Source organism: Oncorhynchus clarkii, chromosome 10, assembly GCF_045791955.1.
Source record: "Oncorhynchus clarkii lewisi isolate Uvic-CL-2024 chromosome 10, UVic_Ocla_1.0, whole genome shotgun sequence".
Classification (NCBI taxonomy): domain Eukaryota; kingdom Metazoa; phylum Chordata; class Actinopteri; order Salmoniformes; family Salmonidae; genus Oncorhynchus; species Oncorhynchus clarkii.
The window spans coordinates 37891677-37912700 of NC_092156.1; the positions used below are offsets into that span (position 1 = coordinate 37891677).

General features: G+C 39.4%; 1 protein-coding gene across 1 annotated transcript in view; it reads right to left on the bottom strand.

The window, feature by feature from the left end:
* LOC139418428 (ephrin-B1-like) overlaps positions 1-19356 on the bottom strand; it is a 75190-nt gene extending 55834 nt beyond the window's left edge. Inside the window, exon 1 of the mRNA XM_071167838.1 lies at positions 18232-19356. Coding sequence (XP_071023939.1) covers positions 18232-18350 — 119 coding nt within the window. The 5' untranslated portion in view covers positions 18351-19356. The remainder of the gene's footprint in view (positions 1-18231) is intronic.
* Between the last annotated feature and the right edge of the window lie 1668 nt (positions 19357-21024).

Below are 21024 nucleotides of genomic sequence, written 5' to 3' on the forward strand. Positions count from 1 at the left end.
ATTCTCTCAACCAGCTTCATGAGGTAGTCACCTGGAATGCATTTCAATTAAAATGTGTGCCTTGTGAAAAGTGAATTTGTGAAATGTCTTTCCTTCTTAATGCTTTTGAGCCAATCAGTTAAGTTGTGATAAGGTAGGGTTGGTATACAGAAGATAGCCCTATTTGGTAAAAGACCAAGTCCAAATTATGGCAAGAACAGCTCAAATAAACAAAGAGAAATGACAGTCCATCATTACTTTAATACATGAAGGTCAGTCAATCCGGAACATTAAGAACTTTGAAAGTTTTTTCAAGTGCAGTCGCAAAAACCATGAAGCTGGCTCTCATAAGAAACGCCACAGGAAAAGAAGACCCAGAGTTACCTCTGCTGCAGAGGATAAGTTCACTAGAGTTAATTGCACCTCAGATTGCAGCCCAAATAAATGCTTCACAGAGTTCAAGTAACAGACACATCTCAACATCAGCTGTTCAGAGGAGACTGCGTGAATCAAGCCTTCATGGTCGAACTGCTGCAAAGAAACCACTACTAAAGGACACAAATAATAATAAGAGACTTGCTTGGGCCAAGAAACACAAGCAATGGCATTAGACTGGTGGAAATCTGTCCTTTGGTCTGATGAGTCCAAATTTGAGATTTCTGGTTCCAACCGCCATGTCTTTGTGAGACGCAGAGTTGGTGAACGGATGATGTCATTGTGTGTGGTTCCCACCGTGAAGCATAGAAGAGGAGGTTTGATGTTGTGGGGGTTCTTTGCTGGTGACACTGTTGTTGATTTATTTAGAAGTCAAGGCACAATTAACCAGCATGGCTACTACAGCATTCTGCAGCAATACGCCATCCCATCTGGTTTGCGCTTTGTGGGACTAACATTTGTTTTTCAACAGGACAATGACTCAGAACACCTCCAGGCTGTGTAAAGGCTATTTGACCAAGAAGGAGAGTGATGGAGTGCTGCATCAGATGACCTGAACTCCACAATCACCCGATCTCAACCCAATTGAAATGGTTTGGGATGAGTTGGACCACAGAGTGAAGAAAAAGCAGCCAACAGGTGCTCAGCATAGACTGTTGGAAAAGCCTTCCAGGTGAAGCTGGTTGAGAGAATTCAAAGCTGTCATCAAGTGTGAAAAGCTGTCATCAAGAAGAATCTAAAATATATTTTGATTTGTTTAACACTTTTTCTAGTTACTACATGATTCCATGTGTTATTTCATAGTTTTGATGGTCTTCACTATTGTTCTAAAATGTAGAAAATAGTAAACAAAGAAAAACCCTTGAATAAGTAGGTGTTTCCACACTTTTGACTGGTACTGCACATCCACATGGTCAAAAGTTATATGCACTACAAATCACCTGCTATTGGCCCTCTATAGTTTTCCGAAAATTTGTCAAAAATGGGAGAAAAGGGGATAGTTTTTTCTCTGTGTATGCGCAGATTCCTTAGCAGCCTCCTATAAAGAGTGGGAGAGAATGCTTCCAGGCGTGGGGCTATTGAGCTGGCCTCTCCAGCTGCCAGGGCACTCGGCGGTTTGAGGGTCCGCCAATCCTAGGGAGCTGTGGCGTTAACAGCGTGACTTTTAATCCCCCCCCCCCCCCCCCCAACTCTGTGCAGTGGACTAGGGAATCCTTTCATGCTGGTCATTCACATAGCAACGCCTCGAGAGGGCTTTGAGGAGCCCCAGTAGAATGGGTTAAAGGTGGCATGGAGAAAGCCCTGGCTTACAGACACATTGGATCACTAGCCTTTGTAGAGCTGGACGGACAGACAAAGGAGAGAGGAAAACCTCAGCGTAGCTCAAGATGGCTCCCATCTGATGTGTACACTCAGAGCGGGAGAAAAATCAGGTTTATGAAATGTGAACGATATGGCTATTTGTCACTGTCAGGGCCTATGGTTATAATCACTATGTCTGTGTTACGCAATTTCTGCTGTGTAATTTCTCTCATTACACACAGTGGAAATTAAAGGGTCTGTTTCATAATAATAAAATGTATTCTAGCAAAAAAGTACATCTGGCGCAGCGACACACTTACAGAGGACTAGGCCCAGCAGGCCCATGGCATCAGCCATTTAGTTAAATCTGCTTTGAAACGCCAGTTCTAATGGGCTTTGAACTGGCTGTCACACCCATCCGTTCCAGAGCCAGGGACTAGATCTGGAATGCAGCGAGACACAAGGGTTTCCCTACTGTTGTCTTCTCCATGAAGGAGATCAAACCACTCTTTGGGATCCTGCTCAACACATAGGTGTAACTAATGGAGAAAGATCCAATCAGAGTCTTTGTCTGTGTGTGTGTGCTCTCCGAAGTATTGAGGATATAACAACGTTGATCCTAAGATAAAAGATAACACAAGAAGAGACATAGCATGTCTACACATTACCATACCTTTAGTCGTCCTTATTACGAAACGATTCAAAGCATGTTTTAAGAAAACCTCTGTACACTATTAACACAGACCACCTGTTGCAAACTGTGATACTGCTGCAAACTGTGAATGCAAAAACGATTATATTGTTGAAGCCCTCAGAGACAGAGAGCACATTGTTAGGGGAGCCATATGCATTTATGGACAGCAATATCTGGATCCAAATCTCACAGTTGGTTGGGGCGATATGTGTACTGAGTTTCAAGGAGAGTGTGTCTGGTGGAATACCCATTTGTGTGACCTATGCCTCTGATATCTAACATCTGTTCCTCTCTCCTTGTGCTACACAATCCTCATTCTGTACAGAAACCTCTCCGCCATTGTTGGTGCAAGCATGAGCTAGGCATGTAGAGCTGACCCCCCCTTGATTATTTAGTAGAGTCCCATGAATGTTGTAGTTAACTTAGGAATGGTCATGGATCGAGTGTGCCAAACAATGGCATTCTTGTGGTGTTCAACAATGACTCAGCCTACTCTGCCAATAAATATAAACTCAATGGCTTTGAGTCAACTGTATGTAACGGCTGTGTCAAGAGATAGAAAAATACATGCATCCATTTTCTCATGAAACAAAATGTCAGTAATGAAAAATAGAACCTTTCTGGCTATTTTCTTTCATTTTATATGGCTACCACTAATGTACTACACTTCTGAATTTGCCTTTCAAATTATGTCCAGGTGCTGTTTACATATGAGCACCTATGTAATGGTAACTGCTTTAGGGTCCAATCTAATGACGGATGTGAAACTATAGGACATTAACAGACAGCATTAATTATTAGTTGTCCCTTAAGCATTTGGGTATCTTTCGTTGCATTGGAGAGCTCAGTATTTCATTAAGAGGGCTGTATGCATGAGTCACTGCTAAGGAACTTTACAGCCAGACTGTCGACAGATTCCTAAAAGGATTCTGCACATACAAGTCGCCACGTGAAAAAAAATAATTGTAACAGCTAGAAAATACATATTTACTGCAAGAGATTTGGGTTGTCCATTAACAGTTCATTTGTCTGTAAATCTCACTCCCCAGTGTAGCCCTGAGAAAACCCGGTGTAGCCCTGAGAAAACATGCTGTAAAACATTCCCCTGAATATTCCCTTTTCATGTATTGATTTAAATAAGTAACGAGAAGGGAAAAGGCCACTTAGAGCGACCTGATCGGTCAGCTAGACTAGAGCACTCAGATACGAGAATGTGGCTCACATGAGAATGAAGCATCAATGTTCTCATAGACATAAGATGTAGGAACAGTTTATGGATTTTGTATGTATTCATTTCAAAATGTCTAAAACCATATCTAACAAAGGCTTTACTCAGGATCTCAGTTGCTCAGAATCAAGCCATCGATGGCTGCAAAAGGAAGCCTCAGACAACTGTCTAGACCAGAAGCTCCAGTGCATTCTAAAAGTAGAATATTAGAGTGCCTAATAACCAGTGTTTGTATTTATTAAGGATCCCCATTAAGGATCCCTGGGGTCCAGCAACATTAAAGCAGTTATATACAATTTAAAATATTACATGACATTACATTTCATAACACTTTTCACAACACATTAAGTGTGTTCCCTCCGATTTTCCCTTTTTGTGGCACCTGACCACAAGACTGAACAGTAGTCCAAGTGCTACAAAACAAGAGCCTGTAGGTCATGCCTTGTTGATAGTGTTGTTAAAAAGGCAGACCAGCGCTTTACTATGGACAGACTTCTCCCCATCCTAGCTACCATTGTATCAACATGTTTTGACCATGATAGTTTACAATCCAGGGTTACTCCAAGCCGTTTAGTTACCTCAACTTACAATATTTACAATATTACAATATTTAGTTGAGGTTTAGTGAATGATTTGTCCTAAATACAATGCTTTTTTGAAATATTTAGGACTAACCTAATCCTTGCCTCCTATTCTGAAACTAACTGCAGCTCTTTGTTAAGTGTTGCAGTGATTTCACTCATGTGACAAATACAATTTGATTAGATTTTATACACATCAGCTACTACAGTGAGTGAAATCACTGCAACACTTAACAAAGAGCTGCAGTTAGTTTCAGAATAGGAGGCAAGGATTAGGTAATACAACAGGTTTAGACCTTACAGTGAAATGCTTACTTACAAGCCCTTAACCAACAATACAGTTCAAGAAAGAGTAAAAAAGTACTTTTTTAAAAAATCAATCAAAAAGTAACATCAAAAAAGTAACAAACATTTACATAACAATAACGAGGATATATCAGGTGGTACAGGTTAGTCAAGGTAATTTGTAAAGTGACTATGCATAGATAATAAACTGTGAGTAGCAACAGTGTAAAAACAAGGAGGGGGGTCAATATAAATAGTCTGGGTGGCCATTTGATTTGGCCATTAGTGCCGTGCTTGTTGAACGTTCTTCCCTGTAAGCATGCTGAAAGTCTTGTCAATTTGTTTACAGTAAAATGGCATTGTATCTGGTCAAACACAATTTTTTCCTACTGTTTACTAATGGTTGGTAACGAGCTGATTGGTTGGCTATTTGAGCCAGTTAAGGGGGCTTTACTATTCTTGGGTAGTGGAATTACTTTTGCTTCCCTCCAGGCCTGAGGGCACACACTTTCTAGTAGGCTTATATTGAAGATATGGCAAATAGGAATGGCAATATCGTCCGCTATTATCCTCAGTAATTTTACATCCAAGTTGTCAGACCCCGGTGGCTTGTCATTGTTGAACAACAAAAAATGACCTCTTCCACACTCACTTTACAGAATTCAAAATTACAATGCTTGTCTTTCATAATTGTATCAGTTATACTTGGATGTGTAGTGTCAGCGTTTGTTGCTGGCATGTCATGCCTAAGTTTGCTAATCTTGCCAATGAAAAAAGCATTAAAGTAATTGGTAATATCAGTTGGTTTTGTGATGAATGAGCCATCTGATTCAATTAATGATAGAGCTGAGTTTGCCTTTTTGGCCAACATTTCATGTAAGGTGCTCCAAAGCTTTTTTACTATAATTCTTTATATCATACATCTTTGTTTCATTGTATAGTTTCTTATTCTTTTTATTCAGTTTAGTTACATGATTTCTCAATTTGCAGTACATTTGCCAATCGGTTGTGCAGCCAGACTTATTTGCCATTCCCTTTGCCTCATCCTTCCTCACATCCTTCGAGTGAGTTTCAAATATCTCGAACGGTCACCCCAACGTGAGTTGATTTAAGCATGTGATGTCAGAATTCACTCATTGTTCCAAAATGTGATTGTTAAGAAAAAGGACAGTTAACACGCGCTGCCTCATTATCTACAGTGGGGCAAAAAAGTATTTAGTCAGCCACCAATTGTGCAAGTTCTCCCACTTAAAAAGATGAGAGAGGCCTGTAATTTTCATCATAGGTACACTTCAACTATGACAGACAAAACGAGGGAAAAAAATCCAGAAAATCACATTGTAGGATTTTTAATGAATTTATTTGCAAATTATGGTGGAAAATAAGTATTTGGTCACCTACAAACAAGCAAGATTTCTGGCTCTCACAGAACTGTAACTTCTTCTTTAAGAGGCTCCTCTGTCATCCACTCGTTACCTGCATTAATGGCACCTGTTTAAACTTGTTATCCAGTATAAAAGACACCTGTCCACAACCTCAAGCAGTCACACTCCAAACTCCCCTATGGCCAAGACCAAAGAGCTGTCAAAGGACACCAGAAACAAAATTGTAGACCTGCACCAGGCTGGGAAGACTGAATCTGCAATAGGTTAGCAGCTTGGTTTGAAGAAATCAACTGTGGGAGCAATTATTAGGAAATGAAAGACATACAAGACCACTGATAATCTTCCTCGATCCGGGGCTCCACGCAAGATCTCACCCCGTGGGGTCAAAATGATCACAAGAACGGTGAGCAAAAATCCCAGAACCACACGGGGGGACCTAGTGAATGACCTGCAGAGAGCTGGGACCAAAGTAACCAAGCCTACCATCAGTAACACACTACGCCGCCAGGGACTCTAATCCTGCAGTGCCAGAAGTGTCCCCCTGCTTAAGCCAGTACATGTCCAGGCCCGTCTGAAGTTTTCTAGAGAGCATTTGGATGATCCAGAAGAAGATTGGGAGAATGTCATATGGTCAGATGAAACCAAAATATAACTTTTTGGTAAAAACTCAACTCGTCGTGTTTGGAGGACAAAGAATGCTGAGTTGCATCCAAAGAACACCATACCTACTGTAAAGCATGGGGGTGGAAACATCATGCTTTGGGGCTGTTTTTCTGCAAAGGGACCAGGATGACTGATCGTGTAAAGGAAAGAATGAATGGGGCCATGTATCGTGACATTTTGAGTGAAAACCTCCTTCCATCAGCAAGGGCATTGAAGATGAAACGTGGCTAGGTCTTTCAGCATGACAATGATCCCAAACACACCGCCCGGGCAACGAAGGAGTGGCTTCGAAAGAAGCATTTCAAGGTCCTGGAGTGGCCTAGCCAGTCTCCAGATCTCAACCCCAAAGAAAATCTTTGGAGGGAGTTGAAAGTCCGTGTTGCCCAGCAACAGCCGCAAAACATCACTGCTCCAGAGGAGAGCTGCATGGAGGAATGGGCCAAAATACCAGCAACGGTGTGTGAAAACCTTGTGAAGACTTACAGAAAACGTTTGACCTCTGTCATTGCCAACAAAGGGTATATAACAAAGTATTGAGATAAACTTTTGTTATTGACCAAATACTTACTTTCCACCATAATTTGCAAATAAATTCATAAAAAATCCTACAATGTGATTTTCTGGATTTTTTCTCTCATTTTGTCTGTCATAGTTGAAGTGTACCTATGATGAAAATTACAGGCCTCTCTCATCTTTTTAAGTGGGAGAACTTGCACAATTGGTGGCTGACTAAATACTTTTTTGCCCCACTGTATATGTTTCAACTTGTCCATTTCAAATTATTTTCTTTAAAAAACAACAGTTTGAATTGAGGTGTGTTCCGCCTCATTAATTCACATAGAAGTAGCCCATTTCACTCTTGCGGACAATTTAGGTTTGATGCTTTACTGAGCCGGACAAACTTCTCTCTTCGAGGAGAACCCAAGCATTTCCCCAGTGTTTCTGACAGATCAAGTATACATTTGCATGAACTGGCACATTTTCTATCTGGCGCTCGCATTGCCTTCATTGTTGTTTTCCTTACAAATAATTCCTTTGGACATGTGTGCGTTCCTATCCAAGTCAGTGCCTTATTTTATGTATATCATTTTGTCGTTTCTACTGTAGAATACAGTAGGTATGGAGCATGATGTATTTACAGATTTATTCACATGTTTTCAAGTACTGGTGGCAAATGCATTCCAATTATTGCATAGATTTTAATAGACACTTATGATGTGTGTAAAATACTTTTTTGAAGGTTGTACTGATTATGATGAGCTAATGCTAAGCTATTTGCCAGCTACATGTGGTACCATGCTTGTTGACATTATACAATGCATTCTGGGTGCCACGTAAAGTCTGTCAGACCAAAGATGTTATAATGAGGTGACGGAATGGTTCACTCATCTTTCGAGTAAACTTACGGAAGTGAATGAAGGGAAGTGAATGATCGTAGATGACACACTCCCTTCAACATACATACTTCAAACAGACCAAACTCGTCTCCTCTTCTTATCTTTGGTTGACGCGAAAAAACAAAACATGGTGGCGCACATAAACTACCCATTGTCAGATTACTTTCTGGATACTATAAAGTGTTCTCCTCAATTATTTAGATTAATGGGGAGCTCACCCATGATGTAATGAATTGTAAATAGTAATTGCTATAAGCTAATTCATATTGTGGTTTCTGTCAGCCAAGAGTTTGTCAGCCAAGCTAAGTATGACCACTTGTGTTACATCAATCTTTCCTCAGTTAGCGCTAGGACTAACGTAGCCTACATTTTCCAGTTTGGATGATTGCGTTATGCTGTCACTACTTCTGTGAATGTCTGAACATTGCATCTAAAAATAAACTGGTCACATTCAGGACAGAAATTTACAAGGACTGTGTTTGTACAAAATGTTTGTGTGAAAAAAGTGTCCAACTCAAACGCTGACTGTTGCGTCAATCGAAACTGGACGTTCTATATCAGCGTTCTAATCACACCGGTTTGAGTGTATGCTGCAGGGATCACTATGTTGGTACGTGTCAAAGGCTTAAAGTAAATTTGTGCAGAATTAGTAAAGATGTGATCAATATATGTTTATGATTTCATTCCTGTGCTGTTTGTAACTACCCTGGTAGGTTGATTGATAACCTGAACCAGGTTGCAGTCGCTAGTTACAGTTTGAAGCTTTTCCTTGAGTGGGGAGCTTGATGAAAGCCAGTCAATATTTCAATCACCCAGAAAATATACTTCTGTTGATATCACATATATTATCAAGCATTTCACATGTTATCCAGATACTGACTTTTAGCACTTGGTGGTCTACAGCAGCTTCCTACAATAGTGGGCTTGAGGTGAGGCAGATTAACCTGTAGCCATATTACTTCAACTGTATTTAACATGAGATCCTCTCTAAGCTTAACAGGAATGTGGTTCTGAATATAAACAGCCACACCTCCACCTTTGGCATTTCTGTATTTTCTGTAGATCTTATAACGATGTATTGCTACCACTGTATCATCAAAGGTATTATCTGAGTTTCAGATATTGTCAGAATATTAATGTCATCTGTTACTAGCAAATTATTGATTTCATGAACCTTGTTTCTTAAGCTATTTTTACCACTTTTTTGTGATGCCTTATTGTTTTTATTGCTTTACTGGAAAGTGTGGCAGAAGCAGACATGATCTTGTTATTTATGTTTGTGCAGGTTGAGCTGCACACAGTGGACTTCCTACTAGGGACACTGCCTCAGTGGTTCATAGGCACATGATTACTGCATACATTTGCTGTAGGATCAGCAGAGGCATTCAGGGCAGTTAGAGGGACATACATTTGGTTGCTTACATTTTGTCTTCCAACACCCCTGGGATAATGTACATTTGCTGAAGCATTATGACAACTCAGTGCCTTGTAAAGCTAAGAAAGGATCCAGGGTGGATCCCATCCTCCTTGTCACGTTCTGACCTTTATTTTCCGTTGTTTTGTCTTTATTTAGTATTATCTTTATTTACCTTGTCAGCTCAGGGATTCAATCTTGCAACCTTACGGTTAACTAGTCCAACGCTCTAACCACCTGCCTCACAAGGAGCCTGCCTGTTACGCGAATGCAGTAAGAAGCCAAGGTAAGTTGCTAGCTAGCATTAAACCTATCTTATAAAAAACAATTAATCAATCATAATCACTAGTTATAACTACACATGGTTGATGATATTACTAGTTTATCTAGCGTGTCCTGCGTTGCATATAATCGATGCGGTGCGCATCCGCAAAAAAGGACTGTCGTTGCTCCAACGTGTACCTAACCATAAACATCAATGCCTTTCTTAAAATCAATACACAGAAGTATATATTTTTAAACCTGCATATGTAGCTAAAAGAAATCCAGGTTAGCAGGCAATATTAACCAGGTGTAATTGTGTCACTTCCCTTGCGTTCATTGCACGCAGAGTCAGGGTATATGCAACAGTTTGGCAGAACTGGGTATATGCAACTAATTTTCCAGAATTTTATGTAATTATGACATAATATTGAAGGTTGTGCAATGTAACAGCAATATTTAGACTTAGGGATGCCATCCGTTAGATAACATACGGAACGGTTCCATATTTCACTGAAAGAATAAACGTTTTGTTTTCGAAATGATAGTTTCCGGATTCGACCATATAAATGCTTCAAGCATTGCACTGTTTATGACTTCAAGCCTATCAACTCCCAAGATTAGGCTGGTGTAACCGATGTGAAATGGCTAGCTAGTTAGCGGGGTGCGCGCTAATAGCGTTTCAAACGTCACTCGCTCTGAGACTTGGAGTAGTTGTTCCCCTTGCTCTGCATGGGTAACGCTGCTTCGAGTGTGGCTGTTGTCGATGTGTTCCTAGTTTGAGCCCAGGTGCGAGGAGAGGGATGGAAGCTATAATGTTACACTGGCAATACTAAAGTGCCTATAAGAACATCCAATAGTCAAAGGTATATGAAATACAAATCGTATAGAGAGAAATAGTCCTATAATTCCTATAATAACTACAACCTAAAACTTCTAACTGGGAATATTGAAGACTCATGTTAAAAGGAACCACCAGCTTTCATATGTTCTCATGTTCTGAGCAAGGAACTTAAACGTTAGCTTTTTTACATGGCACATTGCACTTTTACTTTCTTCTCCAACACTTTGTTTTTGCATTATTTAAACCAAATTGAACATGTTTCATTATTTATTTGAGGCTAAATTTATTTTATTGATGTATTATATTAAGTTAAAATAAGTGTTAATTCAGTATTGTTGTAATTGTCATTATGAATAAATAAAAATCGGCCGATTAATCGGTATCGGCTTTTTTTGGTCCTCCAATAAATCGGCATCGGCATTGAAAAATCATAATCGGTCGACCTCTAATAAAAATAGCTTTGTTTGCAGAAGGTATCAAAATTGTCAATGAATGTTACACATACAGAGCTGCAGTAGTCACATAACTGCCAGTTATGGAGGGCTAAAAGTCTGCTGAAACATTCAATGCTACAATTTAGGGAGGGCACAGGGACATATATTATGGGGAGTTTGTTGGTGTCAAGCAGAGATCCATCTTCAGCTGTTCTGAGCTGCCCTTAATGTAATTGAATCAGAGTCAATTTCCTGATGCAGGTTTAAATTGTTTGGGAGCAGTTTACTGATGTCCTGTACTCGTGCTCCTGGATAGCACAAAGTTTTGCTCCAAGAACTGAGACATTTCTCACCATTGAACTGCCCAATACAACAGACCGAGAAGGGGTTGAAGAAATCTGCTCATTCCTACACCTCACAAAATTCGTGGAACCTTTCACAGGCCCACAAGAAGCAGGATAGCATATGCCCGCAGCTCCCGGGCAATAGGTCCAGACCTCCCACAGCAGATAGATCCACAGATAGATCCAGAGAGAAGGAAAGGAGCTGAACTTGCTGCTGGATTCAGCCTAGTTGGAGTCAGCGCAGCCGTCGCAGACATAGGTAGTCCCAGCGGTGAAGGCGCAGTTAGATCAGGCACCAGGGCGGCAAAGCTATTCCTCATGTCAATCTGCGCCAGACCTCTCGCAGGCATTCCAGTCCGCTTAGCAGCATGCCGCTGCCTTCGTTTTCCACGACTTGTGACATGCGACCAGTGCTGATTGGAACAATCCTCTTGCTGTTCTCCGTCTACTCCACTGCAAGATGGAAGAGGAGAAGCAGATGGAGACGACTTCCTTGGCAGGTAAGTTACAGGTAGCATAGGCCATTCGGATAGGGACAGATGACAAGGTGGGGATACATCCATTAAGCCCGAGTGGCGTCCAGCCACAGGAGTTGAGAGAGAAAAAGTTCCAATTTGCGTTTTCCCCCATAAGTTCACACAGAATTGACATTTGCTTGCTAAGGATAGCCACCTCATTCCGCAAGCAAACAACTGCTTCATTGAAACTCCGGATTGTCAATATTGTCCCGGAAAAGAGCGTAATAAACACAGCTGCTACAGCGCTGGAGACGTTCGTTAGCTATTCCAGGCAAAGCAGGCTCCATTGCAACCTAGCTAGCTGGCTAGTAAGTAGCAGATGTTGCAGGCCTGGGCAACTCCAGTCCTCGGGGGCCTGATTGGTGTCACACTTTTGCTCCAGCCCCAGCTAACACACCTGACTCCAATAATCAACTAATCATGATCTTTAGTTAAAAATGCAATTAGTATAAAAGCAGGTGTGTTTGCTAGGGATAGGGGAAAAGTGTAACACCAATCAGGCTCCCGAGGACTACTGAAATTGCCCAGGCCTGTAAGAGGGTTGGGGTTGTTACTCCAACAAGGTCATATTATCTATTACTCATTACTTATTTTAACAGTAACAAATTACTTTACTTATCACTTCATGGGAAAAGTGATTAGTTACAATACTCTTTATATTACTTTTGCCTTACACCCCAAAAGGTTGCTCAATGTAAACAACATTACAGAGGTAGGATCTTAATTTGTGCCAGTTTGCTACAGCAGTAATATAATTCTGCAGAAACAGGAAAATATAATTATTATGTGGATTATAATTTATGGACATTTGTGTAGAGGTTGACAGATTTTGTTGTTAGGGCAAATCAAGTCTGAAATTTCAAAGTGGAACTTTATAAGCCTTTTTAAAACTCAAAAACACTCAAATGTTGCATTTCCTGTGTGCAGTAAAATTCTCAGCATCAAAAAAATGATCAAATTAAGATCCTACATCTCTACATTATGTAGGACTATTCTACCGTGGATAAGGGCAGAATTTCCTCTACAACATACCCAGTTACAAGCTTGTTCAGCTCCCCCCGGGTTACAGCCTGTCCTCCAGAACTATTCAAATCAAACCTTGGTTGTTTGGATGAGGTAGGCCTAAAGACATCTTCAGCAGCAGTGGTCAGGCCTCAGGGATCTTTCGCTACAAGTTTTGTCTTGCTTTTGCAGGTGCTTCTAAAGATTTGGAAGTTGTGTTTCTAGCAGTGGAGAGCACAGTTTATATTTCACAGTTATATTCTTGTCATTTTATCCTCCTACCAAATCAAAGTAATGGGAGTACTTCCACGCTGAGAAACCCAACGCTTCTGCCATGTTTAATCTCCCTCACTAAAGCAGTTAGTAGTAATGTGTGAGTGTTAACAGGAACTTGGTGAGAGGACATCAAACTCAGGTTGAAAACAATGAGAATCGGGGGTGGGGGATTTTTAAATATTGTGCCAACAGAGAGGGAATAATAATCTTCAAAAATATTTATTTGGATCAATAACTAATAGGAAGGGAATGATAACAAAAGTAACAATGAACTATCTGTGATCAGTAACTGTAATATTATTACTCAAATTGGAACAGTACAGTATTATATTACTTGTTACCACAAAAACGTATATTATTTCTGTAACGGGTTACTTTGTAACGCGTTAACCCCGACACTGCTAATGACTGAATGCTTTTACTTTCCTTTCATTCTTGAACTAAGCCGCCCTGAGGTGGCTCTAAGTCTCTCCTCTTTGTGATGGGGTCTGGGTTTCTGTGAAACGTTATCAAAACCAGCGTGAAGGGATGAGGCCATGAGGAGAACAAAACCACTCCTGTGACACTTCTCAAAGGAATCTCTTTCTTGTGTAAACTACGGCTGAAACCTAGGGAGCAGGGGCATGGGTGGGTTTATTAAAGGCTGGAGGGTTGGCACAGCCTATTTAAACAGTGACAGAGTTAATCTCTAGCCTGTCACTTTTAATCACAGGAGCATTGATCATGATGGCACAGTCAGGCAAAGCTCGAGCTACTTCACTTGGCTCTAATGCATTAAACACACAGGCCACTCGATATTTGCTCAATTTATCATACACTGCTGAATCTTCCGACCAAGCTAGATCTGTAATTGTCTGTATGGAAGGCCATGTGACTTTGTGGGAACAATTAAAACACAAATCAATATCAATTTTCTCTCCCGTTTTACAATGTGATGTCAAACTGTTGACATAACCATAGACCAGTCACTGCAGACAGTCCCTCGTGTCGGTCTTCACAGAGTGAGAATTCCGAGGTTTCACCCCTCTTAAAGATAACTTCAATAACACATGAGCTGAGTGGTTAAAACATTAACTGACTGGTGTCTCCCTTCTCTTTTTTTGTCTCCACTTGTTTTTCCTTGAGGAATTAAATCAGGGATTTGTTGAATTACCTAAAGCTGGAGGGTCTTATTTCAAGATTGCGCAAACAAAAATAATACTCCCTGGCTTTAACAGGCAAAGATAATTTCTGAATCATTGGCAACAGTATAATTATGGTATGAAGTGCACCATCAAATGGAATGAAACTGCTTTCAAACGTATTTTTTTCTTAACAGCTATCTTCGTGTTGTCCTATCATAACCTCTGTGAGAAGACCTTTCAGAAAATGCCCTCATGAAGATATTATAAAACTATTACTGTTTTCATGTAAGTGCAAGTTGTCTAAAAGCTTACCATTGCCTGTAATTCACATGTGCCAATGGTTAAACACAACAAATATAGTCTCTTGACGACATACAGTAGGCCTGACTGAACACCACCTGCTTGGGTCTGTCAGACACCGAACTCATAATCTTGGAAATTACAAGGCCAGAATTACATTACAAGGCCAGAATTACATATTGTTCTCACAAGGGAGAGAGATGGCAGGGTGAATGTATGAGATTTAGCAGAGATGGGTGTCAAAAGCTGATAGATTTACTACATGTAGGATGCTGTAAGTGACAAATGACTATATTCTTTCTCAATGTTTTTGTGAGATACCAGTTCCAGCCCAACATGGGAATTGCTATACCACACTATATTATAAGATGACAAATATGATATCAAGTATATTTTCTAAGGCTATCACATGCATAACAAAATAAATACAAGTTTGTCATAATATATCAAAAAAATAATGGTAGATCTGTAGTAAATGCAAGTAAGATTTTCAATTACCGCATTTTATTCCATCCTGAGAAATTAGAGAGAAGCAGGTTTGTTCAATATCAATAAATCCAATTACAGCTATTTCCCCCTTGCAAACACTCCATTTAGCTGCTGTCTCAGAAGAGAGAAAAAGCTCAAATAATATATTCGGTTATCTATCCTTCTTGCAGAAGAAACAGCAGGTTGCTATCTAGCTAGCTAGATAGCTAACATGACTAGCTAGCTAAACAATGTTTGTTATCAAACCAGAAAATAGAGTGTCACGAGTAGTTTAAAATGGCCCGTGACAGACGCACGAATCAACAGCAGAAAGAAAAAGCATAACTCTGGTAATATTGGGCATAACTTTCACATGATTTTGGTTAGAGGCACACAGTCTTCAGCTATGTAAAGGAGCAAGCAAGCATTGACTAGCTGTGTTCCATGTTGTGTTCTGCACTTAAAACAGTCAGTGTGGAAATGTGCACTTAATATGGTTATGTGCGTTGAAGAAATGGAGATGCGATTAACAGCGGCAAAGAAATGATGGTGGTAAACATGTCAAGCGTTAACTTTGACAGACGTAATTTGAATGTTTAAATTAGAAGTCTGCAAGAAACAACTTGTCCAAAATGTTAACAGTATCTTAAAATGTTGGCTTGTGACCAAAGAACAACAGCTTTTAAGTGCATTCATCTTTGTATTCTGTCTAGAGTTCACACTTTTAAGCATTCTGTCAAATTCCTTGGTCTACCACAAGCTTTTCCTCGTGTGCTCAATCACCATCTCTGCTTTTTATGATGTACAAGTTTGGTCTCTGCATCTCAGTAGGCCTATCTACATGTTTCAGTGTGACTTCATGATTCATGTGATTAAATGAAAGGAACGCTCTTCTTAAGTTTATAGCTGTAACGGTGTGGGCTAGCCAAGCCAGAGGTCTGGTACTGGTGAGAATTCAGCAGACAGTGTGGCTGAAGTGTATAAGACTCAATGTGGTAGACCGTCTGCATAACTTTAATAAGGCAAAATAATAAAGAGCCGGAGAAGGGAATGGTGGCAACCCAAAAACATTTATGTTAGTCTGTTAATCTGAACAAGCAACAGAAATACTGAGTGCCAAAGTAAAAGACCATTTGAGTGAACATTGACAGAGAAGTGAAGTATCCCATTGAGAAAAATGTGTAAATCATAAAATCATACAATATAATAATTTATGTAACAACCATTGCTTTTGAAACATACTAACAGCCAATATTTTATACCAAGGGCATTTGCATGAATGTGTTTTTCTTTTTTTTGGGGGGGGGGGGGCTTCAGCTTCTCTGAAAAGACTTGCTTTGGCCTTTTTTGTTATTAGGCAATATAAAACACTTGAGACAATGTCTTCTTCAACAAACATGTGTGGGCTCTGCTCATCATCTGAGAACTGAAGTTTGAGTTTATATCCACACTGGAACTAATCCCAACTACTGACAACTTTGACATACAATATCTTGATACAAAATGGCTGCTGCATTACAATTCAAAAACTACAGCTGCAGTTGGAGCAAACTTAGTCTGCACCAATTCAGCAAAATAAACGTTGTGCCTCTGTATAAAATTAATTATTTTAGTTCATACATTGGAAAGACAATCTATATTTTATGTTTTGAGGTAAGATTCTCTGGTGGTGCAGTCCTGCATTTGTTTGTGTGAATTCAATTTATAACAAATCAACCCAAAAAATGTTTATGCCTTTATGAACATGAACATGTCCTCATGTCCAGATAGATCTGTAATCAGCTTTTAAGGGCCTGTCTGCACTCTCGATGACCTAACTACAAGCATTGTAGAGGTAGGAAGAGCAAAGCATTACCCCTTGGTGGGGTAAGTAAACAAACATTAACTTACTTGAGAAAACAGCCACCAACTGTTTTAAAACAACAGTCTTTATTTTAACAAATGGTTAACGGCAATTGAAGTCTTGTCTTTTACGTTGTTCAGTGTCGTGACTTATTTTAGACTGTGTACTGATGAGTGAACAAGGCCAGGACTAGGCCACTTCACTTGTCTACATCCACAGCTGGTGTTTAAATCCTGAATATTGAGTCCCTTGGTAACTCATTTCAATAATAATAGAGATGTGTTCTGAACATTTCACATTTTGAAGAGATTATTATAAAATGTGTGATTCACCTTATCAGCCCATATACTGTATACTTATATGCACGATACATAACTCTGCTACCTTGTGGTACCACAACTTTTCCCCCTTATATTAATGAAATGTTGAAGGGATTGAATTGAAGGGATTTTGCCAAAAGGTTTTTTATATATATATATATATATATATATATATATATATATATATATATATATATATATATATATATGTGTGTTATTTTCTACACTGTAGACAGACAGAGACCACAACAGCGAAACACTTAATATAATCTATTGAAGACGAGGTCATATTAATAATTCCAGGACTAACTTGGATTGAAATACAAATATATAGACATTTGATATATATTAATCTAGATCAAATAACAAAATAACATTTAAAGGCCTACATATTCTAAAAGCAAAGTCCCTGTTACTCTCTGAGGACTTAAGCTGGGATGTTATCTTAGGCAACGTGTCTACCCTCAAAGCCAGAAAGATATTGATTAAACTTGAAAAACACACTTATAAATGTGTCATTCCAGCCAGAGGAGAGCACCTGGAAACACATATGAGAACACACACACCAACAGCAGTTGCTGCCTCTCCCTTGATTGTAGAGACCACTCTGCAGTAGAGATACAGGCTACCCGTAAATGATGGGGCCTGGTTGATTCTAGCTGAAATTGGCACCTCAAATGTTGGTTGGAAGTTGATTAATGGCAAACACGAGTTAATGAATCCTATCAAAAATAACCTATATGAAAGACATTTACCACAACATGTAGAAATCTGTTAATGACTCACTAGGCAGAACTGAATGCTTATTGTTGTATTGTTTAAACTATGGCCTTTATGATACATGCTATCAAACAATGTCTGGCTTTTTCCTATGATGCCTTCTTTCATATTGTTTTACAGCATGCTGTTTCATTCAACACTGTGTGAGTCTTCAGAGCCAGCACATCACAGAGTCCTGAATGTCATTCAGCGCAAACAGTAGTCGAAAACATGTCCTGGCGTCAATGCATATTTATTTCCATTAGCAAGATTTACGCATGCTAATAGAATAACATAAGTATTCAGTGTTTTTTTCAATGCATGGTAATACAGTTTACATCTTCTATAGACTAGATTAGCAAATTTAACACTTACTTGGGGTTTTGCGAGTTCCAAATCACCGATTCCAATGATTTGGCATAGGGCAACAGCGACCTGCACAAGACTGTCAAAATCCAAAGGTAGTACTTCCAATTGGAACCGGAGCCTGCCATTTCCACGCTTATTCAGTCAGGCAAATTAGTCAACGGCACGATGAAATCATTCGAAAATGTGGATACAGTGTAAATCTCGCACAATTCTAGATCCCAATCACTAGTGTCGCATGTAGCCTAGCCTAGATTATACGTAAATCTACGTTGACGATAGAAAAATATTAACCAGCAATGAATATAATATATGAAATCCTATTTTCCCGTTTCGTGCAGGCTATGCAAGCAGAACAAGAGTATCTTGCAGGTGAGTGAGTCAATGTTCTGGATTCTTTATCTCATCACCTTACCGGTGTCGAATATATTTCTAAGGTAGGATATGCGCACGTTTAAACGCATTGATAGAACAAGTTTCTTGTTACTGGTCAGAAAATAATGTTGAATCCGGTAACAAGTGGAGTCTTCACCCACGAACCCGTACGCTGGAGTGCGTTTTGCCGTTGTTGATGCACATTTAACAAGCAGACTACAATAAATGTGACCCTTTTGTTATTGCTTCTTCAGTAAACATCTGTTTTGTCCAGTTGGTGCAACTGTGTCTTCTTTGTATGGTGAAGTCGTTGTCTATAGATACATCCATTTAATTTTTAGCGACTATAAAAAAAAAAAAACGCTCTGACAGAAAATATTTTGCGTACCTCCAAAGTAGCCTACTCCATCAGTGTAGCAGCAGACTCAAAAACAGTCGCGATAAAATGCGTAAAATCCTTATTTCAGGTGGACATTAGGCTCCGATGCATTGAACTTAGAATCCACTTGAAATGTTACAGTCTGCCTGTATATTGTGGACACCAACTCATGTTCGAAGTCCGCGCTGAACTGCTTCTTCCAAAGGGCATGAATAGTCTCTTAAACATCACGTCATTGATACGAGTGAGTAATCCAGTTCAGTCTCTAAAAAAAAAACTGTTTGTAAATAAAGTTAAATATTGTGCCTATTTAACTTGAACTCGCAATGAATTTTAGCAGTGAAGGTTCCAGCGTACAGTGCACACCAAACTAGCATTCGATACTCATTTTTCGCACACACTGCTGAGTACGTAATGCAACGCTTAGATAGCCCTGGCCTCCTAACCAATCAAGGAAGCTTGGCGAAGTCCTCTCATTATTCAGTTGGTCAACATTCTCTTGACTGAAGATATTCAGCCATAGTGCAGCCTGGGTCTTTACAGTGAATACATTATAATTAAGAGATAATTATCTTTCTCAACATATGCACGGACTATGTTGTATAAATATGAATTCATTAGATATGGTGGCCTAGACTTGTCTCCACAATCAACAGGTAATATAGTATGCCTACATACGTTTTAACGTAGCAGTGCATGGTAAACGTATTATCAGATCTTGCTCACTACATGGGCTACTTATAAGATGTTTTGATAGAATCCAAAACATATATTTTTTAAGTTTCTTCGATTCTCCCATTACAGATGGTAGTCTATTCTATGTGACTCTTGTAGGTCTAAGATGGCTTGCAATACTCATTTGACAATGTTGCCCTCTATTGGAATGGGTGGAAACGTTGTGGGAAAACAGAAAGCATTATCACGAGTGGATCTTGCTGGATCTATTCTGTTTCTATTCTATTATAGGCCTATTATGTTATATAATAAAACGTTTCCCTGCTTGTAATATATTTGATGCCTTTGAAGTGAAATGATGTTTAATATCAACGTTATGGCAGCCTATTGTAAAGTCATTACTTGGTTATAGTCCGGCTTGCTCTTTCAAAACGTATTAACCAACTTTTTTACCAGTTATAATGTGTATTTAACATTTGCTATTGATTAATAAATATCTCGATATGGTTCCAATGTAAACTATTTCTTGCTAAATCACATTTCAACACAAGCCTTAACCAAAGCTACCTAGTAAGATTGTGCTTATACACCAAAAAACTAACTAATTCTAAAAATGTAAAGTTAGAGCACAACTGTTTTCATAGTTGTGTTTCATGCCATGGTTAGCAGTAGATGCATCTCTACAAAGTCAGGAATATGTGACCTTTTCATATTGCTGTAACTTCATCTATGGCAGGTCTCTAAAAATAACTCATTGCTCTAAACTAGATGTTTGATTGGTGACCTACTTAGGATAGACACCTATAGCAACTTTACATTGCAGTTTGCTTATTTGATATAACCTGATATCATGGCATGAGAGTAGACTATGTAGAAGTTTCTCCAACCTCCTTAACAAGGCATTTATTTCAACCTTTGGAATAAGGGAGGAAAAGACAAATAGGTCTTCATTTGAATATGACACTCATTGAAAATACCATTCAGGCATGTAGTGAAATGCTCCAGGAATCCAGCGGTATGATGTAGCAGACGATTGGCATGTGGCCAGGTTTAATTCCCAGATGTGGACACTACTGTTTTGTCCTTGAGAAAGGCACAGCTTCACTGAATATAATCAGCTGAATAGTTCTGTGTCAAGTATGACATGCAGAGTTACTCTCAGATTGCAATTGCCATCAACCAGACACATATTATAAATTGTTGTTTGTATGCATTTCAAGTCATGTTTGCCACCCAGTAAGAGGGAGATGGATGCAGCTAGTTGTCATCATTATATATTTTTTTATTGAACCTTTATTTAACTAGGCAAGTCAGTTAAGAACAAATTCTTATTTACAATGACGGCCTACCCCAGCCAAACCCGGACAACGCTG